Below are 14424 nucleotides of genomic sequence, written 5' to 3' on the forward strand. Positions count from 1 at the left end.
TAAATTTTGCGGTATTTTCTTTGTGATAGGCCATTCCTTTCAAAAGGGCCTAGAAAGCCGTGCGGTCCGATCTGGGATCGATCCCGTGTAAACGTCTGCGACATTTTGGGATCGATCCCCAACTGGATCGGTCCCATTTTCCCCGTGTAAACAGGGTCTAAAATAACGAATTCTATTGTCGGCCTGGTGGAGGTAAATCCAACAAATTGAACTAATGAGTTTACTAGTGCCTTTACAGTCTTCGGGTTTGCTCTTATTACAACTGAGGTAATAGTTATTAGATTCCGTTTATGCAGAATCCTGCATTTTCAGACACAAGAAATTCAGAGATAGTAGATGCAGTTTTGTAAGAGTTTTGTAAGAAAAATGTTAGGCGAGACAATGGTATATCGGAAGACGATTATTTCCATCTTGTCACAATTTTAGTTATTTCATACATTTCTATTTTCTCAGTATTTCTGTAGGCACAAAGTTTGAAATGGTTTCACAGATCCTCCAATTTGAACGCATGCACTGCTGAGCAACCTTTCTCTCTAGAAACATGCACCTGTTTGGTGCCCTGACCGACTTTTGCCAGCTCAAACGTGACAGATCCTCTTGTATTTTATACTATATTTAAATTTCCTCAGTCGACCCTTAAAAATTCGGCTTGCAAAATGAGCGAAAATTACAATTTGCTGGATTCAAAATATATCATTTTACACTAAATATTTTACACATTTTACATCTTTCCTAAATAGAGATATCGATTTCAGTTAAAATAGATGTAGCGAAAATCTTTTAAAATTTAAACTGACTACTTAGGGCTGCCTAGCCATAGGACGATTGCCCCCTTGCCAATCCTTGGGCACCCTGCATGCAAATGGTCTCAATAATCAGCTCATTGCTGCTAAAATCAATCAGACGGAACAAAGTTGACAGGAGTAAAAGCTGTTCAAACTGAGCTTTTGTTCAATATGTGCAATTTTCCTTTAAATCAACAATTCGTTTGTTTTCATCAAGAATTTTCTCATCCCCCGGGCATTTGAATATGAAACAGTCTGTTATTTCTGTTTATTGTCTGCAAATATAATCTTATTGTTCAAAAGAACTCAAAAATTTTCCGCGATTAAATAAACGGCTACAATTGCCACCTACATCAGATGCTTGAATGTACCTTGCCACCCACAGGTGGATGTTCCTTGCCACCCACAGTAGATGCTATAACGCTCTAAGGACTTTGTTATCGATCAGAAAATTTATGGAGCTCGAAGCATAAATGTGTAGTTTGGAACGATAGGATGAAATTGCCATGTAGCCAATACGGTATTAAAACTTGGAATATATCAACATTCAAGACAAACAGTCAAGCTTGTGCCTTTATAAATGCTGGCCTGGCATTGCCAACAACGTTACTAAACCTGTTTGTGATTGCTGCTATCCTTGTCTCCAACTTGAAGAGAGAACCATGCTATAAACTGCTCTTAAACCTTGCCATCACTGATTTCCTTGCTGGATTGGTCGTGATGCCGAATCTCTTCGTCGTTTTCAGTTATGTTGCCCAACTAAAAGATCCCTGCAACTTTGCTTTCATCACTGTACCTTTGGGATACATACTTTCCTATGCATCGTTTCTTACAATTGTGTTGATCGCCCTTGAAAGGTACATCAACATTTTTCGCCCGTATTCGCAAAGCACAACCATTAACTCAAAGACGATTAAATTTTCTGTCTCTTGCATATGGTTGCTATCTGTTAGCTTTGTCATACTGCCAGTTATCACTAAAGACTTTGCTGTTTTGCATTGGTTAACTTTTTCTGTTGTGATATTGGGCACCCTCTTAAATACATACTGCTACCTCAGGATACTATTGCAAGCCAGGAAAGTCCGTCGCCAAATAGAGTCAGTTGCTGCTCGGTTTGGTCAGCAAAGAATCGCAGCAAAGAACAGGAGCCTTGTGTTCATTGGCGGCTTGATATTCATTTCAATATCTACCTGCTACTCTCTCGTCGTTGCAAATAGTTTCCGTAGAATCCTTGAAGGAGAAAAGATGGCACCGGAGTACGCTTTGTGTTGGGAATGGACACTAGTAATGATCAATTCCTTAATCAACCCTGTTACATCTTGCGTGTTTAACCCACCTTTGAGAAGAAGGATTGTTAATGTAGCTAATCTTAGGTCACGCGGGCACGGTAGTGTTTTGCAGTAGCACCAGGCATGGCACAAAGACACAAAACACTCTAGTCCACGATTCGATTATTGGTTTGCATGTTTCTGTCATTTTGAAATTTATTTGAATTATCTCATAAATCCACTGCTTTTTAAGCCACTGATATTTCTTGATGAGACAATATAAATGATATCGTTAAATAGTTATATAGTCATACTATTCTTCAGCTTAGCTTTCTTTTCACGTATTAACAAAAGATAGAAACGTCACACGTTGTATCCGGAAACTTGAATAAGTGAACAATTTCTACATATACATGACAATTTAGAGACAACAGTCTCGGTTAGTAACAGCGCTCGAGCATCACATTTGGCTCGCAGGAATTTGCAATGTTTGATATTCGTTTGTCAGTTCTTTATTACATCCTAGTATCTTTACTTTTCGTGACGTAATTAGTTCATAAGCAGTGAACAGCAAGGCCCTTCAAAATCATTATTGACTACAGAACTATTATAATGAGTTTTAGTCGTTGATGTGGCATATTACATCCTTATAAAAACAACAATTATTAAACCACGTTAATCTATGTTGAACAAAATGATTTGTTAATTAGCTAAAATGATCTGTTTATACCAAACTATGATCTGTTTATTCGAAATATAATGACTCTATAATGTTACGCTAATACTTGGTCATATTTTTAATCATTTTAGTTTGGAACTTAGAAATTGAAAGCTTCTTTTGTTATTTTGAAATCGTCTAGAGTTATATTTTAATGTGGTTATGCGTCATATCTAAAATGAAAAACTGCATTTTTCGGAGACTTTTAGCTTCCTCATATTTGATGTCCATTTTCACTCTTTGTTTAAGTAATATTGAACCTGTCAGACTTTTTCGTGAAAATTAGGGACATGTACTGCTAATTTTCATGTTACCTTTCGTTATTGGTAGGGTAATGTTTTACCCCACATATAGGTTCGGAGGAAGGCTAGTTCAACTTCACGAGCTTCGTGATGCTCACTCAATGCTTACATAGTTTAACTGCCACACAATTATATTTCGAAGCAAACTTTAATAAAGACGTGAAAGAGATTAATTTGTATTCATTACAACAAAAAATTCTCCTACTTATGAGTGATATTAATAATCAAAAATCAAAGACATGATCTTATATCAGCATGATTTTTTAAAGCAGGGGTTCGTCAACGGTATATCTAATGTACTACATTTACTTTGCCAATATTCACTTCGCCTATGTTCACTTTATAGACGAACACGCCACTTTACCGGTCTCAGCTTTATGGTTCATACTAATAACAGATGACGTAAAGTTTTGCCACTTCCTAAATTGCTAACAGCTATTTAAACTCGACTCTAATCCATTTCTGGTGTAGCAGCTGATAGTCTCCTGCCTCTTTTCCAAAACTTTTTGAAAGCTGATCTGACATTTTCCAGGCGGTAGAACTTAAAGATTGGATTTATTAAAGAATTTAGTGTCGCCAGGGTCCATGCCCAGTATGTTAAATAGCCTATTAGTCGTTTGTTTCTGCGGCTCGTTACGGCACTCAAACTTGATAGCACTGCGGCAGGGCAAAGGCACAGAATTGTCGAAGTTAGTAGCATTGCAGCACATATTACGCTGTTTTTATCGCGATTTGCCGTGCAACTTAGCCGGTGGTTTGACGTAACTTCTTGAATTTGCCTCTTGTGTCTTCTTATTAGTTTGTATATATTGCCGTAACAGAAGCCGTAGACAGGAAAGACGAGTGCACTCAGGAAAACAACGAATGCGTCGAATGTTATCATGTCCTCGTTTAATGTTGATTCTAACGTCGGGTATAGGGGTAAAGCCCAAATGGTTATAAGCACCGTGTAGATCAAAGTCTGACACTGCAACCTCTGGTGTTTAAATGGATGGCAAAACAACATATAACTATCGATTGCAAGTATTGCTAAGGTTATGACCGACACTACTCCGATAATTAAGGAAACAGGGGTAGTGAAATTTGATAGAAAACAAGGGTCTTTTCCCAGGTAGATCATTAGAAACTCAGCCGCTGCACAGGGGCTCACGAAGCAACCCATCAATAGGTCTGCAATAACCAAGTTTGCAAGCAAACAGCCTGTTGTTGTTGTTTTCATCTTTCTGTGGTCAGACGTAAGAATGATGAAAAGGTTTAAGAAAATTGTAGGTGGGGTTTTCACGATGTTGATTATAGCGCAAGCAAGGATGTTTATGTCCATCAGCGTTGTTTTCTCGTAGTAATAACCAATGTGGCCACAAGAGATATTCATTTTGCTATGAATGTTACAATAGAGATAACAGTAATCAATGTTTACTCCCGATAAATTCAGCCAGTCATCAGATCAAACTCCGAGTTATTTCATGAAATAATCTTTATGTTTTCAAAAGAAGCTTGTCTCCCAAAGACAAATATCTCCTCTCTGCTGTGTCGTACGAAGACTCAATCCTTATTTTAAGATTACTTTTCACCATAAAAAGTAATTTAATTTCATTGAATTAATTCCAGCGCATAGCTCCAGCCTTTAACAATGCGATATTCGTTTGTTCACATATGCCACGGTTTTCTGAATGTGACAGGGTATGAGCGGTCTGAAGCCGAACTCATTGCTAGTTAAAAAGATCTTCTTTGCTTCGCATGCCTTTCTTGCTTTCCCGAAATGTTCTTCTTTTCAGGGCTTTATTTAATCTAGTAGCGATTCAGCGTTAAGATGGTGTGACTGGAAGCAACTGCGTCAAGATAATTTGTATGGTATAATATCTTACTGCTCACGATCAGACACGTCTTCATCCAAGGCTCGCGATCGTGTTAATGACTGGAATTAGCTTTACCATTAAGGTCACAGCAGATATGCATTAATCGCTCTGTTTCCAAAATTTTCAGTGCAAAATTCGTGCTCAGCCTTCTAATTAATATTGTCTATGTAAACAATAGCTTCTCTTCGAATGAACAACCCGCCTGTTTAAACATCTGCTGAAACTATTTTGCTATGTCTTGTAATAAAACGTTTTCCATCAATTGATTATTTGTCAACGAGTTTTTCTATACGCAAAGCCAACAGACCTTCATATACACATGCTAAAGATGAAGGAAGCTTTAAACAGTTGTGTCATAAAGTTCTGGTTATCCCTCTAGGTTCCTTAATTTTTTTCTTTGTGATCCATCTTTCCATGTTTTACTAAATCTTTGTTAAAGAATCCTTTTTGTCTACAAAATTATTTATTCATTTGAAATCCTGTATAAGCCATATCTGAACTCCATGATTTTGTTACTTTGTTTGTAGTTATGAAAAAGTCTTTTGGACCCAACAATGACTAACTGAAAGTTCTCTCGAGAAAAGTGATTTTGCTCTTCATGTCACATTTATGTATCTTTGCTATATTTTTGTGTAGATTTGTTTCTTTAACGTCGTTTCACCTGAGTCTTAAGCCCAATCTCCAGTGAGAAAAAACCTTGCGAAATTTCACTGCGAAATACTTCAAGCGAAAAAAGAATTCAAAGGAAATTAAATATAAAAATCTACAGGTAACTGGCTTATGTCAACTCACCGCTTGAATGCTTTTGCTGACCTCACGACATTGGAATGCAAAGTTTGGAAGCGTGACAAAAGGATATGGAATATGATTGGCTGCCGAAAGATTTCGCAAGCGAAAAGGGAAAAAAGTCAAACTCATTTGAACTTTTTTTTGCAGAGAAATTCTTCGCGAGAAATCCCAGTCCACTGTGCATGCCCATAACGTATTTCGCGCGAACTTTTTCACATTTCGCTGATTTTTTCTCACTGGAGATTGCGCTTTAGAAATAAGCTTGAGGCGACCGATATAAGGCCACGTTGCTTTAACAAGCTGATTTCCCTATTTTTTCCTTTACAACTTAATATATGTGCAACCTTGTTATCATTACCAATGCAAAAGTTTTACATGTTCAAGGAACGTTGATTATAATTTTTGTATCGTTAATTGTATCAAGAAACTTTTATTTCAAACTATGTCCAAGTTCTATTATCTTGTTCTCGGGACCATGCTTGTACTTCGTTCTCAGGACCATCCGATACTTGCAAAGCAAGTCGATCAGTAATTTTTCCTAATCTAAAGGTTGTGACCAAGACTTGGTAGCATAAAGAAGAGAGATCATTGAAATATTCAACTTGAGTCATTAAAAAAACCTAAATGGTTTTTTGCAGGAAAGTCTAAAGGTTGAAGTCACACTGCTTGAGACAAAGATAGACTCTATCCAGACGAAACAAGAATTTGAGCAAAGAGCTTTATTGGAAGAAGAGGTATGTTTAAGCATTGGAATTTGTCACTGATCTAATACGATCTTGCTCTATAAGGTATCGAGCAGTCTGTACTGGTTCAGTTAGCAGTGATCACCTTTTTTAAATGCCGTATCTTTTGCACAACTTGCTACAAAAGAATTTGCGATATCCAGAAATTTTCACTGAAATTTCTAACAAAACTTTCTAATTACGAAGAAATAAACGACTTTACAAGGCAGATGTCTTTTATCGATCAATATTAATATTTTGATTTCAATCTGAACTGAAGCTTTCTCTAAAGTCTGAAATGACTAAAAGCTGAAGCGTTTTCTGGCATTAAGTTTTTTATATTTTTCTTATATTTTTGTTCGCTAACTTAAAGAACTTCTATAAAAGTAAATTTTTCTCGAGTGATTTTTTCATGAAATATGAAATACCGAGCAAGGATCGAAAGAAACGCGGTATGAACTTAAAACTGAGAAGAATTTCTGGAAGTTTCTTTTCAAATTCTATCGCACAGGAGGTCTCTAAACACAGATCTCCCTCTTCGTCATGAACTTCAATCATTTTACCGGAATCGTCGGTTTTGACTTTAAACACATCTAAATCTGAATCTTCATGACCCGGTGGCTATTGTGTTAACTGCATCGCGCCGGCAAAAAAACCTCCTTGGCTTTATCCGCCGAAGAATCGTCTGCATGCCACATTGTTGAAAAACAACCGCTGTTTCAATATTTTTGGTAATTAATTTGAAGAAAGTCAGATAATGGGATATTTGCTTTCAACGTAAATTTTTAATGAGATTCAAGCTGCTAAAATCCTTTTTTCCGAATCTAATCGAAAATGCCAGGATTTGAGATTACCTGAATTTATTCAAGGACTGCAGTAATTGCCAAGGTAAAACCAGATCACTTCAAAAAATGCATTTAGACTCAAAAAAGCCCCATTTTCATTGATCGTAAGACATCAGGCCTGTTTCTCTCATTTTCAAACATTGCTTTTTTAGGGGAATGTTTTGATAGAGGCCTAGCAAGGTCTTGAGATATGATAGTGTATGGCGTCAATTACTTACTATGTAAAAACCACAAGACAGCTCTTTAGCTTAAAAAAGGCAGAAGATTTCGTTTGATATTTTTCCAGCTAGCGTAAAAGCAGTTTAGTTAAAAACAACCATCCTCAACTTTGATCCATTAATGATTCATAGCAAGGGGATAGGAAAAAGCTTGATGTTTTGCCGAAACACACGTTTTTTTCTGAAAAAGTTGCTGCATGCTTAGATGGAATCAATCGTTTAACAAGAACATTGTCCAGCAATATTTCGATCTGGAAGTTTTCATCTCTGGCCTTGCAGAACATCTGGCGTAGTTTCGATAAGGCCAATATCAAGCAGAAGCGTTGTTGGGAACTCCGCTGAACTTCATCACTGATTGCTTCTGGCCCAGCTGTTGTGTTGAGTAAAACGCAACACGGTTGAAAACACAGCTTATTAAAAAAGCTTCCATAAAGCCGAACTATAATCCAGTGAATTCATTGGTCGTTGTATTGGCTCTTGAACTGTGGTGGTACCGTTTCATTCGAACCAAGAATTAATTTTTCCGTCAGTCAGTTTTTACTCTTCTATCTTTTAGGCTATCTGCGTCCATTTCTAGGCCACTAAGCTAAGGAGTTTGTATTGACATCTCTGCTTCTTGAACTTTCGGCACCTTCAATGCTTGCTATTTAGGAAAAGATGTGGCTTGAGGGCCTAGCATAGTTTTAAACGATTGCTCACAAAAATAATGTACAATCATTTAATTTAAAGTCGTTTGAATTGACCCTTCGATACCGTTACAGTTTTATGAAATCGAATGGAAACGCAGCTTCAAAACAATTTATAAATATCAAAGCTTTTTCACCTCGTTCGGTTACAAAATTTATTTATTTCTTAATCTTTCTTTAGTTCAACAAGAAGATCAATATTATTCAAGATGAAATCATGAGAACAGAAACTCAATTAAAAAACGCACACAAAGATCAGGTATCAATTTGTACTGTTTGCTTTTCCAAATATACTTTAGTAGCAAATAGTTTGGTTTGAATTCTGTTTCATAAAGATTGTTCCTATGACTGATCTTGTAAATCAAACAGTAGAAGCAAAAACGAAAAACATTCCCTGTAGTGTACAGTTATGGAGGGGAGTTATTAGAAAATAAAGAAATAGAAACTTTTTTATTGAGGAGTGGATTATTTAAGGCATTTAAGCCTATTTTGTTAGTGGCCCTTCTAAGCACAAACGAAATAGGGAATACAAAACTATGGGCTTATATGCATCAATGTTAGAGACACTTTATGAGCCACGCAGGTGTCAAGATATTTCAGCAATATTTTGTTACAATTTTCAATACTGTTACTTCTAGTCCTGCTAGTACTTGCACCCTGCTAGTTGCTCTTGTGTGAAGAATGAGTCCGTCATTGTATTAATAAAAACTTGAAGCTTATCATTGCTGTTTGTCTTACTTGAAGATTTTTGAATTGAATCAACGCCACAAAGAGGATCTTGAATTGCAGCTGAAAAGATTCCATGAGGTAAGTGGTGCCATTGATAATGGATATTTTAGCGTTTATGGCTTGTCCGCAGTTTATACAAATGCACGATCAATCATTCCAACAGAAAAGGCTGTTATCATCAACGCTAATATGATTTCTTTCTATGCAAATCTTCAAGGTACTATGTCCCGACGCATTTCTCTGGCCATTTAAATTTCCCATTGGTTGGACTACACGATTGACTCATTGTTCGTCTCCAACCGGCTAATTATCAATGTTTCTCGATCATAAACTCTCTGCAAAGCCTATTGTTAACTCTGAACGATTGACTGACGGGATATAGTACTTTGAAATATTGTAAACAAGAATTTGTGATGTGGTTGAATCGATATCTTCTTAAAATACTTTTTGAAAATTTTATTTACTTTTTATCAAAGGGCCCTATGAAAACCAGCTGTAGGGCAATCCTCCTTAAAGGAATCAAAAATGAAGAATCCAAGAAGCAAAACTAAATTGGACACTAATATATAACTTTAAACTTACCATGAACTGTTTTTACTAACACAGCTGAACTTAACACGACTGCTGATTTTTACCCTGGGTATTACTTGAAAGTATCATGTTGTTTAAGCGTACCTAAGAACCCTTTGGTTCTTCTTTGTGTATTTGCTACCTAGCACCCGAAAGTAGTTTTTTGGACACAGAGAAACTATGCTTATCGAGCAGTGCCCTGGTACTTCCTCTCGATGTAGTACCTGGTACCATCTCTCGGGATTCCTATGCCTTGGAATACAGAGAGCTTGCCACTCCCTCGAAGTGAAAGCTCGGTCTTGTCATGGGCTCCAACCACAATCCTTTACATCTGCAGTCAGCAACCCAAACCACTGAGCAATCCTCTCACATGTTGGTTCTTTGCGGGTGGCTAACATATCTAGTTTTGGATCTCATGCAAGTTGTGTAGTTCACACGGTTCTGCTTCACTGTCATTTCATCATTGCATTTTATATCTCCACTGATATACAACATTGTTCTTTGTCAATACTTCCACTGCTCTTTAAACATGCTTTCGCCCACTGCTCTTGAAACATCCCTTCACCCAATGCTCTTGAAACATGCTTTCACAGTCAATGCCCACGTTTTGCAGCATCAAGTGTATCTAAGCCTTAATTGTATCATGGTAACTTATGGTTATTGATATTCCTACAGCAAGGGTCACATTAATATTCCTTAGTTGCATATAATTCTAATTGCACTGAGCCTGTTCGTTTATTTTTGCAGGAAATCAATAAACGAGAAAATCAAACAGAGATGCTTAAGAGAGATTTCGAGACGAGGTAAGAATTTCTGAGTTTATCCACCATCTTCATTGATGACAAAAGTCCTAAATCAATTTACGTTATCACTGCTAAAGCCATACTATGAACAACAATGGGGGTTCAACTCTTTTGAGTAAAGAACAAGACGGTTGTAACTTAAATCGTGCCATCTGCTATTACATAATCATTTGTGTCACTAGTCCACGGATACTGGAATTCTCAAGAAGTCTCAGCCTAGTGAAACCTGTATAAAAAAGTATGAATTTCAACAATTTTAGCGAAATCAAACTATAATAAGGCCCTTCCTTCTATCATTTCACTTGCAGTCATTACCACTGCTGAATGACGTTTCAGAATTCCTCCTTATTTGAATAGCTAGATGCTTTCAGCTTTGTGACTAAGACCCTTCTACAGACGTTTATAATAACATAATAATAATAATAATAATAATAATCAATTTATTTACAGTAGGCGGGTATAGTTTAGCTGTTTATGTACAGTTTGTGTACAAGCTAATTTAGGCCAACTTTACAAAAATTTAGAATAAAAAGCAATTAAGAATGAATAATTAATAATTACATATACAAAACAATTAATTAATTAATGCAGAAATGAAATTGAAGATAAAAAAAATTAAATTTGTTAAAAGATGTTTTGAAATTTAAAATGATTCACTAGTTACTAAATTTATCGATTTAACGAGTCATAATCCCTTTTTTGTGACCAGGCTTTCTGAAGCAGAAGACGAAATCCACGAGCTCCGAGACTCAAAAGCAAAACTAGAAGCCCAAAGGTTGGTTTTTCTCCTTACTTAATTGGAGGATTACTTATGACGTATAGTAAAATGTATTAAAAATTAAAAGTAAAATAATTATTCTTGCTTCACATTGTTCTCACAGATTTGATACTGAGATCACATATCGCAATATTACATTTAATATATTCATTCAATTATCTAAATTTGATTTGGCTTTTGCATACGTCACTTCGCAAAGCCCATCGAAGTCGCGTGGTTTTGATAGTAACTAGCAAGCAAAGCAAAAACTCTTGTTAATTTCAAACTGTCTAACTGTGATTTGGTGACAGGGATGGGATCATGTAACCATCGCCCTTTCTTTAGCGAGCTTAAGCCGCGTAATGAAAATTATTAGTCATTTGTAGATGGTTGAACAACCACTGTGAGTATCAAATTCGGCGATAATGGTGTGCCTGGAGAGGATTTACAATAAGCTCTTTGACATGAAGATATCCTTAAATTAATAACAGCTTTATGACACCCTGCGTGCAGACTCGGCTCCTCTGTTTCCTTTTACCTACCTTTCTTTTGAGTTGAATTAAAAATTCATTGATTGGCTCCCAGTGTTTTAGCCCCCAGGATAGAGTCTTGTTTAATTCAAACAAAAGGCTCATACCCATTTCGTATACCCCTGCCGTAGAGGGCAAAGAAATGCCACAGTTTACCTACTTAGAGCTAAAATTGGAATCGCACTCTGTTTGAGCTTAGCTTATGCTATCTTTTTCTTATTCTGTTTCCAGAAAAGAATTAACTCGACGTTTACATTCACTTATGCAGCAGCATATCCAAGAAGCAGTCTCATTGGTGAGCGTCACCGGTGGCTTGCAGACGCCTTCAGCCCACCATGTATGTAACTAATTACGACAGTATCGTTAATGTAGGCATGCTTTACAAGATATAACAAGGCTTGATTCAAAGCAAGATATTCTAGATGTGTATTCAGCATACGGTGCAATCTTTGCTTTTGTAATATGCTTTGCAAACAGTGCAGGTAAGTCGAGAATACTCATCTTTAGGAACTTGAAAGTTGTTTGTTTTGCTACGAGCCCGGTGATCGTAGCGCTATTATGATAATTTCTAATCATGCAGTCGGTTGTCATTACCATATTTTCAATTCAGTGACTTTAAGAGAAAACATTTGTGTTTCAGATTACAGAGGCTGTAGACCAGTATGGCTTTAAAGACAACCTCGTGATGCATTCACTCCATAATGAGAAACCTATGGACTATAGTCCACTGTCTTCCACTGTGACTGAACCAAAAGAAGTAGCCAAACTTCGAGACAGTGTTAGCAGCATACATTCAAAAGATTACCTCCCTTCTTCGGGTATGGGTAGGTTTTACGGCGACAGCTCAAAGTTGTCTCAAAATATGCCTGATTCGGCAAGTTTGACCAGTCTTTTCGAGCCTAAAACTAACAACAAATCAGAGCAATGGAACCGAACATCTGGAATCACTGCGGAGCAAAGGGATTTGGTCGATAGCCTCTATTTACGTGAGCAACAGTTCCAGTCCGGTCTACAGAGTCTCAGCGACAAGTTGCGATTGACGCGAAACGAATTTGACAGGGGTCAGGAAACTCTTGAACAGAAGCCCGCATTGCATGACGGGAATCGTCGTCACTGGATTGAAGAGGATGTGACCGAGCCAGCTGACAACTGGCATCAAATTCAACAACTCTTAAAGCACAGATTGGACGAAGTAAGCTCCTCGTTCAATTTTTTTGTTCAATGCGTAGAACTTATGCTCTCCCTACGTTATGGTTCCAGGCAGGATTATCACAATTGCTATTTTTAACCCTAAAATTTATTCTAGGAATATTAAAGTTACTTTTGTCATGTGAGACTTTACTAAGCGGTCTTTCATAACAACACCGCTGATATTTGCTTTATATGCAGTTATGCTTAGCGCTATACATGTTGAGTCAAACGACCTTAGGCTCGAGCATCACTAGGCTTATTATGTTATCTAATTGGTTTAAGTAGCTTCTTGTTTTGTTGCTATCCAAAGTCCCGCTATTAATTAACTCTAATAAGTATGAGAATCTTCTACCAGGTAACAGTCTTGTCTACATCATGCACCCTTTTGCTCTGTCATTCTAGTCGTGTTTCAATCCCGAAGGACCATACTTAGCAATCAGTCGGTGGGTCTATAAAGCTATCCAAACGATATTAAGAGCACCGTACCGCAGCCCTTTCCATTAAGCATAATCACATATTCATTATCGGTGAAATGCTGCATCATGAATATGTTTTTTTCCACCGGGATATAATTTATAGCCCACTGAGAGTCCACCTTTGAAATTTTTCTCTCTTTGCTTTTCAATAACCAAATCACCTGTGCGGTAGCAACTTTCTTCACAGAAATGTCCGCAAAATACTTGTGTTTCACTTTCCTGACTTTTATTACTTAGAGTGTTCTTGCTGAGTACTTTCGATTTCTTTTCAGGTAACACAAGGAGATGAGCGGCGGATTCAATCAGACCCCGGATCACAAGGAGAACCTGGTGACTATAAGTAAGTGCGGCTCTAAGACCCGGTTTACACGTGAGCGGAATCAACAGAGGCTCCAAGGATCCCGTGTTTGTGGTTTGCTTTGGTCCAGAACGGGTCCGTTGTGCACCAGTTTTTCAAATTGCGCATGCGTGTGTGAATATGCAATCGTTTTGGGAAGTATCCTTAATTTTCAAGATCACCTAAGATGAACATGAAAATTAATAAACCAAGTCGTAGATAAGAGATGCAACACAAAATTTGTGTCGCGCTAGAAATTTAATCGTGAGAAAATTGAAGATAATGAATTATATCTGCATTATCTGGGAAAGTCTTAGCATTGAAGTTCCACATAAATCCAATCATTTGCTGTCATAATCTTTTCGATGAGTGGACGACCTTGCGAATTTCTTGTCTTTTGGCAAACACGAATGATTGGTGTCTGAAAGTAAATGGGTTTTATTTTTATCCACCTGTAAAACGTTTCATACAAGAATCCTATTGAAAATAAATCTTTAGAAATGTTTAAATACTGGGCTTAAACTTGACTGGTTTACCTCTTGTTTGAAAACGGTGTGTCGTAAGACATGTAGTGTTCCTCAGGGCTCCTCCCTTGGTCCCTTGTTAGAAAGTGGTAATGTGAACCTCTACGCTGACCATACTACTATTTCTTATTATCCGAAATTTATCAAGGATCTCCAAAGTCATTAAATTAAGACTTATCGAGTCTACAAAATTGGTGACTGGTAAAAGTTAGCTTAAATCTGATTCTATCACGCCCAGAAACTCTAGAACCAGGTCTCAAGCCCTATTCATACTATATAAACTAACCCGGGCTGGGATTAAGCTAGCCAGGTTAGTTT

At 37.2% G+C, this 14424-nt stretch overlaps 3 protein-coding genes across 3 annotated transcripts in view; 2 read left to right on the top strand and 1 right to left on the bottom strand.

Annotated features, from left to right (window-relative positions):
• Window positions 1-14424, top strand: part of LOC135684592 (uncharacterized) — a 76115-nt gene that overhangs the window by 53894 nt on the left and 7797 nt on the right. The window contains exons 16-23 of the mRNA XM_089115072.1: window positions 6357-6452; window positions 8371-8448; window positions 8934-8996; window positions 10236-10291; window positions 11001-11066; window positions 11810-11915; window positions 12219-12770; window positions 13518-13585. Coding sequence (XP_088971198.1) covers window positions 6357-6452; window positions 8371-8448; window positions 8934-8996; window positions 10236-10291; window positions 11001-11066; window positions 11810-11915; window positions 12219-12770; window positions 13518-13585 — 1085 coding nt within the window. The remainder of the gene's footprint in view (window positions 1-6356; window positions 6453-8370; window positions 8449-8933; window positions 8997-10235; window positions 10292-11000; window positions 11067-11809; window positions 11916-12218; window positions 12771-13517; window positions 13586-14424) is intronic.
• Window positions 35-2189, top strand: LOC135684601 (cannabinoid receptor type 1B-like). The gene has a single exon (XM_065200235.2). It carries the CDS (start codon window positions 1281-1283, stop codon window positions 2187-2189), a length of 909 nt encoding a protein of 302 aa, XP_065056307.1. The 5' UTR covers window positions 35-1280.
• Window positions 3525-4445, bottom strand: LOC135684600 (uncharacterized). Its single transcript, XM_065200234.1, has one exon. It carries the CDS (start codon window positions 4443-4445, stop codon window positions 3525-3527), a length of 921 nt encoding a protein of 306 aa, XP_065056306.1.

The sequence above is a fragment of the Rhopilema esculentum genome, chromosome 21, assembly GCF_057945365.1.
Source record: "Rhopilema esculentum isolate cy_ngs chromosome 21, ASM5794536v1, whole genome shotgun sequence".
Lineage (NCBI taxonomy): Eukaryota > Metazoa > Cnidaria > Scyphozoa > Rhizostomeae > Rhizostomatidae > Rhopilema > Rhopilema esculentum.

Coding starts and splice junctions, on each gene's coding strand:
- LOC135684601 (XM_065200235.2), top strand. CDS start 1,281: ATGAAATTGCCATGTAGCCAATACGGTATTAAAACTTGGAATATATCA.
- LOC135684600 (XM_065200234.1), bottom strand. CDS start 4,445: ATGAATATCTCTTGTGGCCACATTGGTTATTACTACGAGAAAACAACG.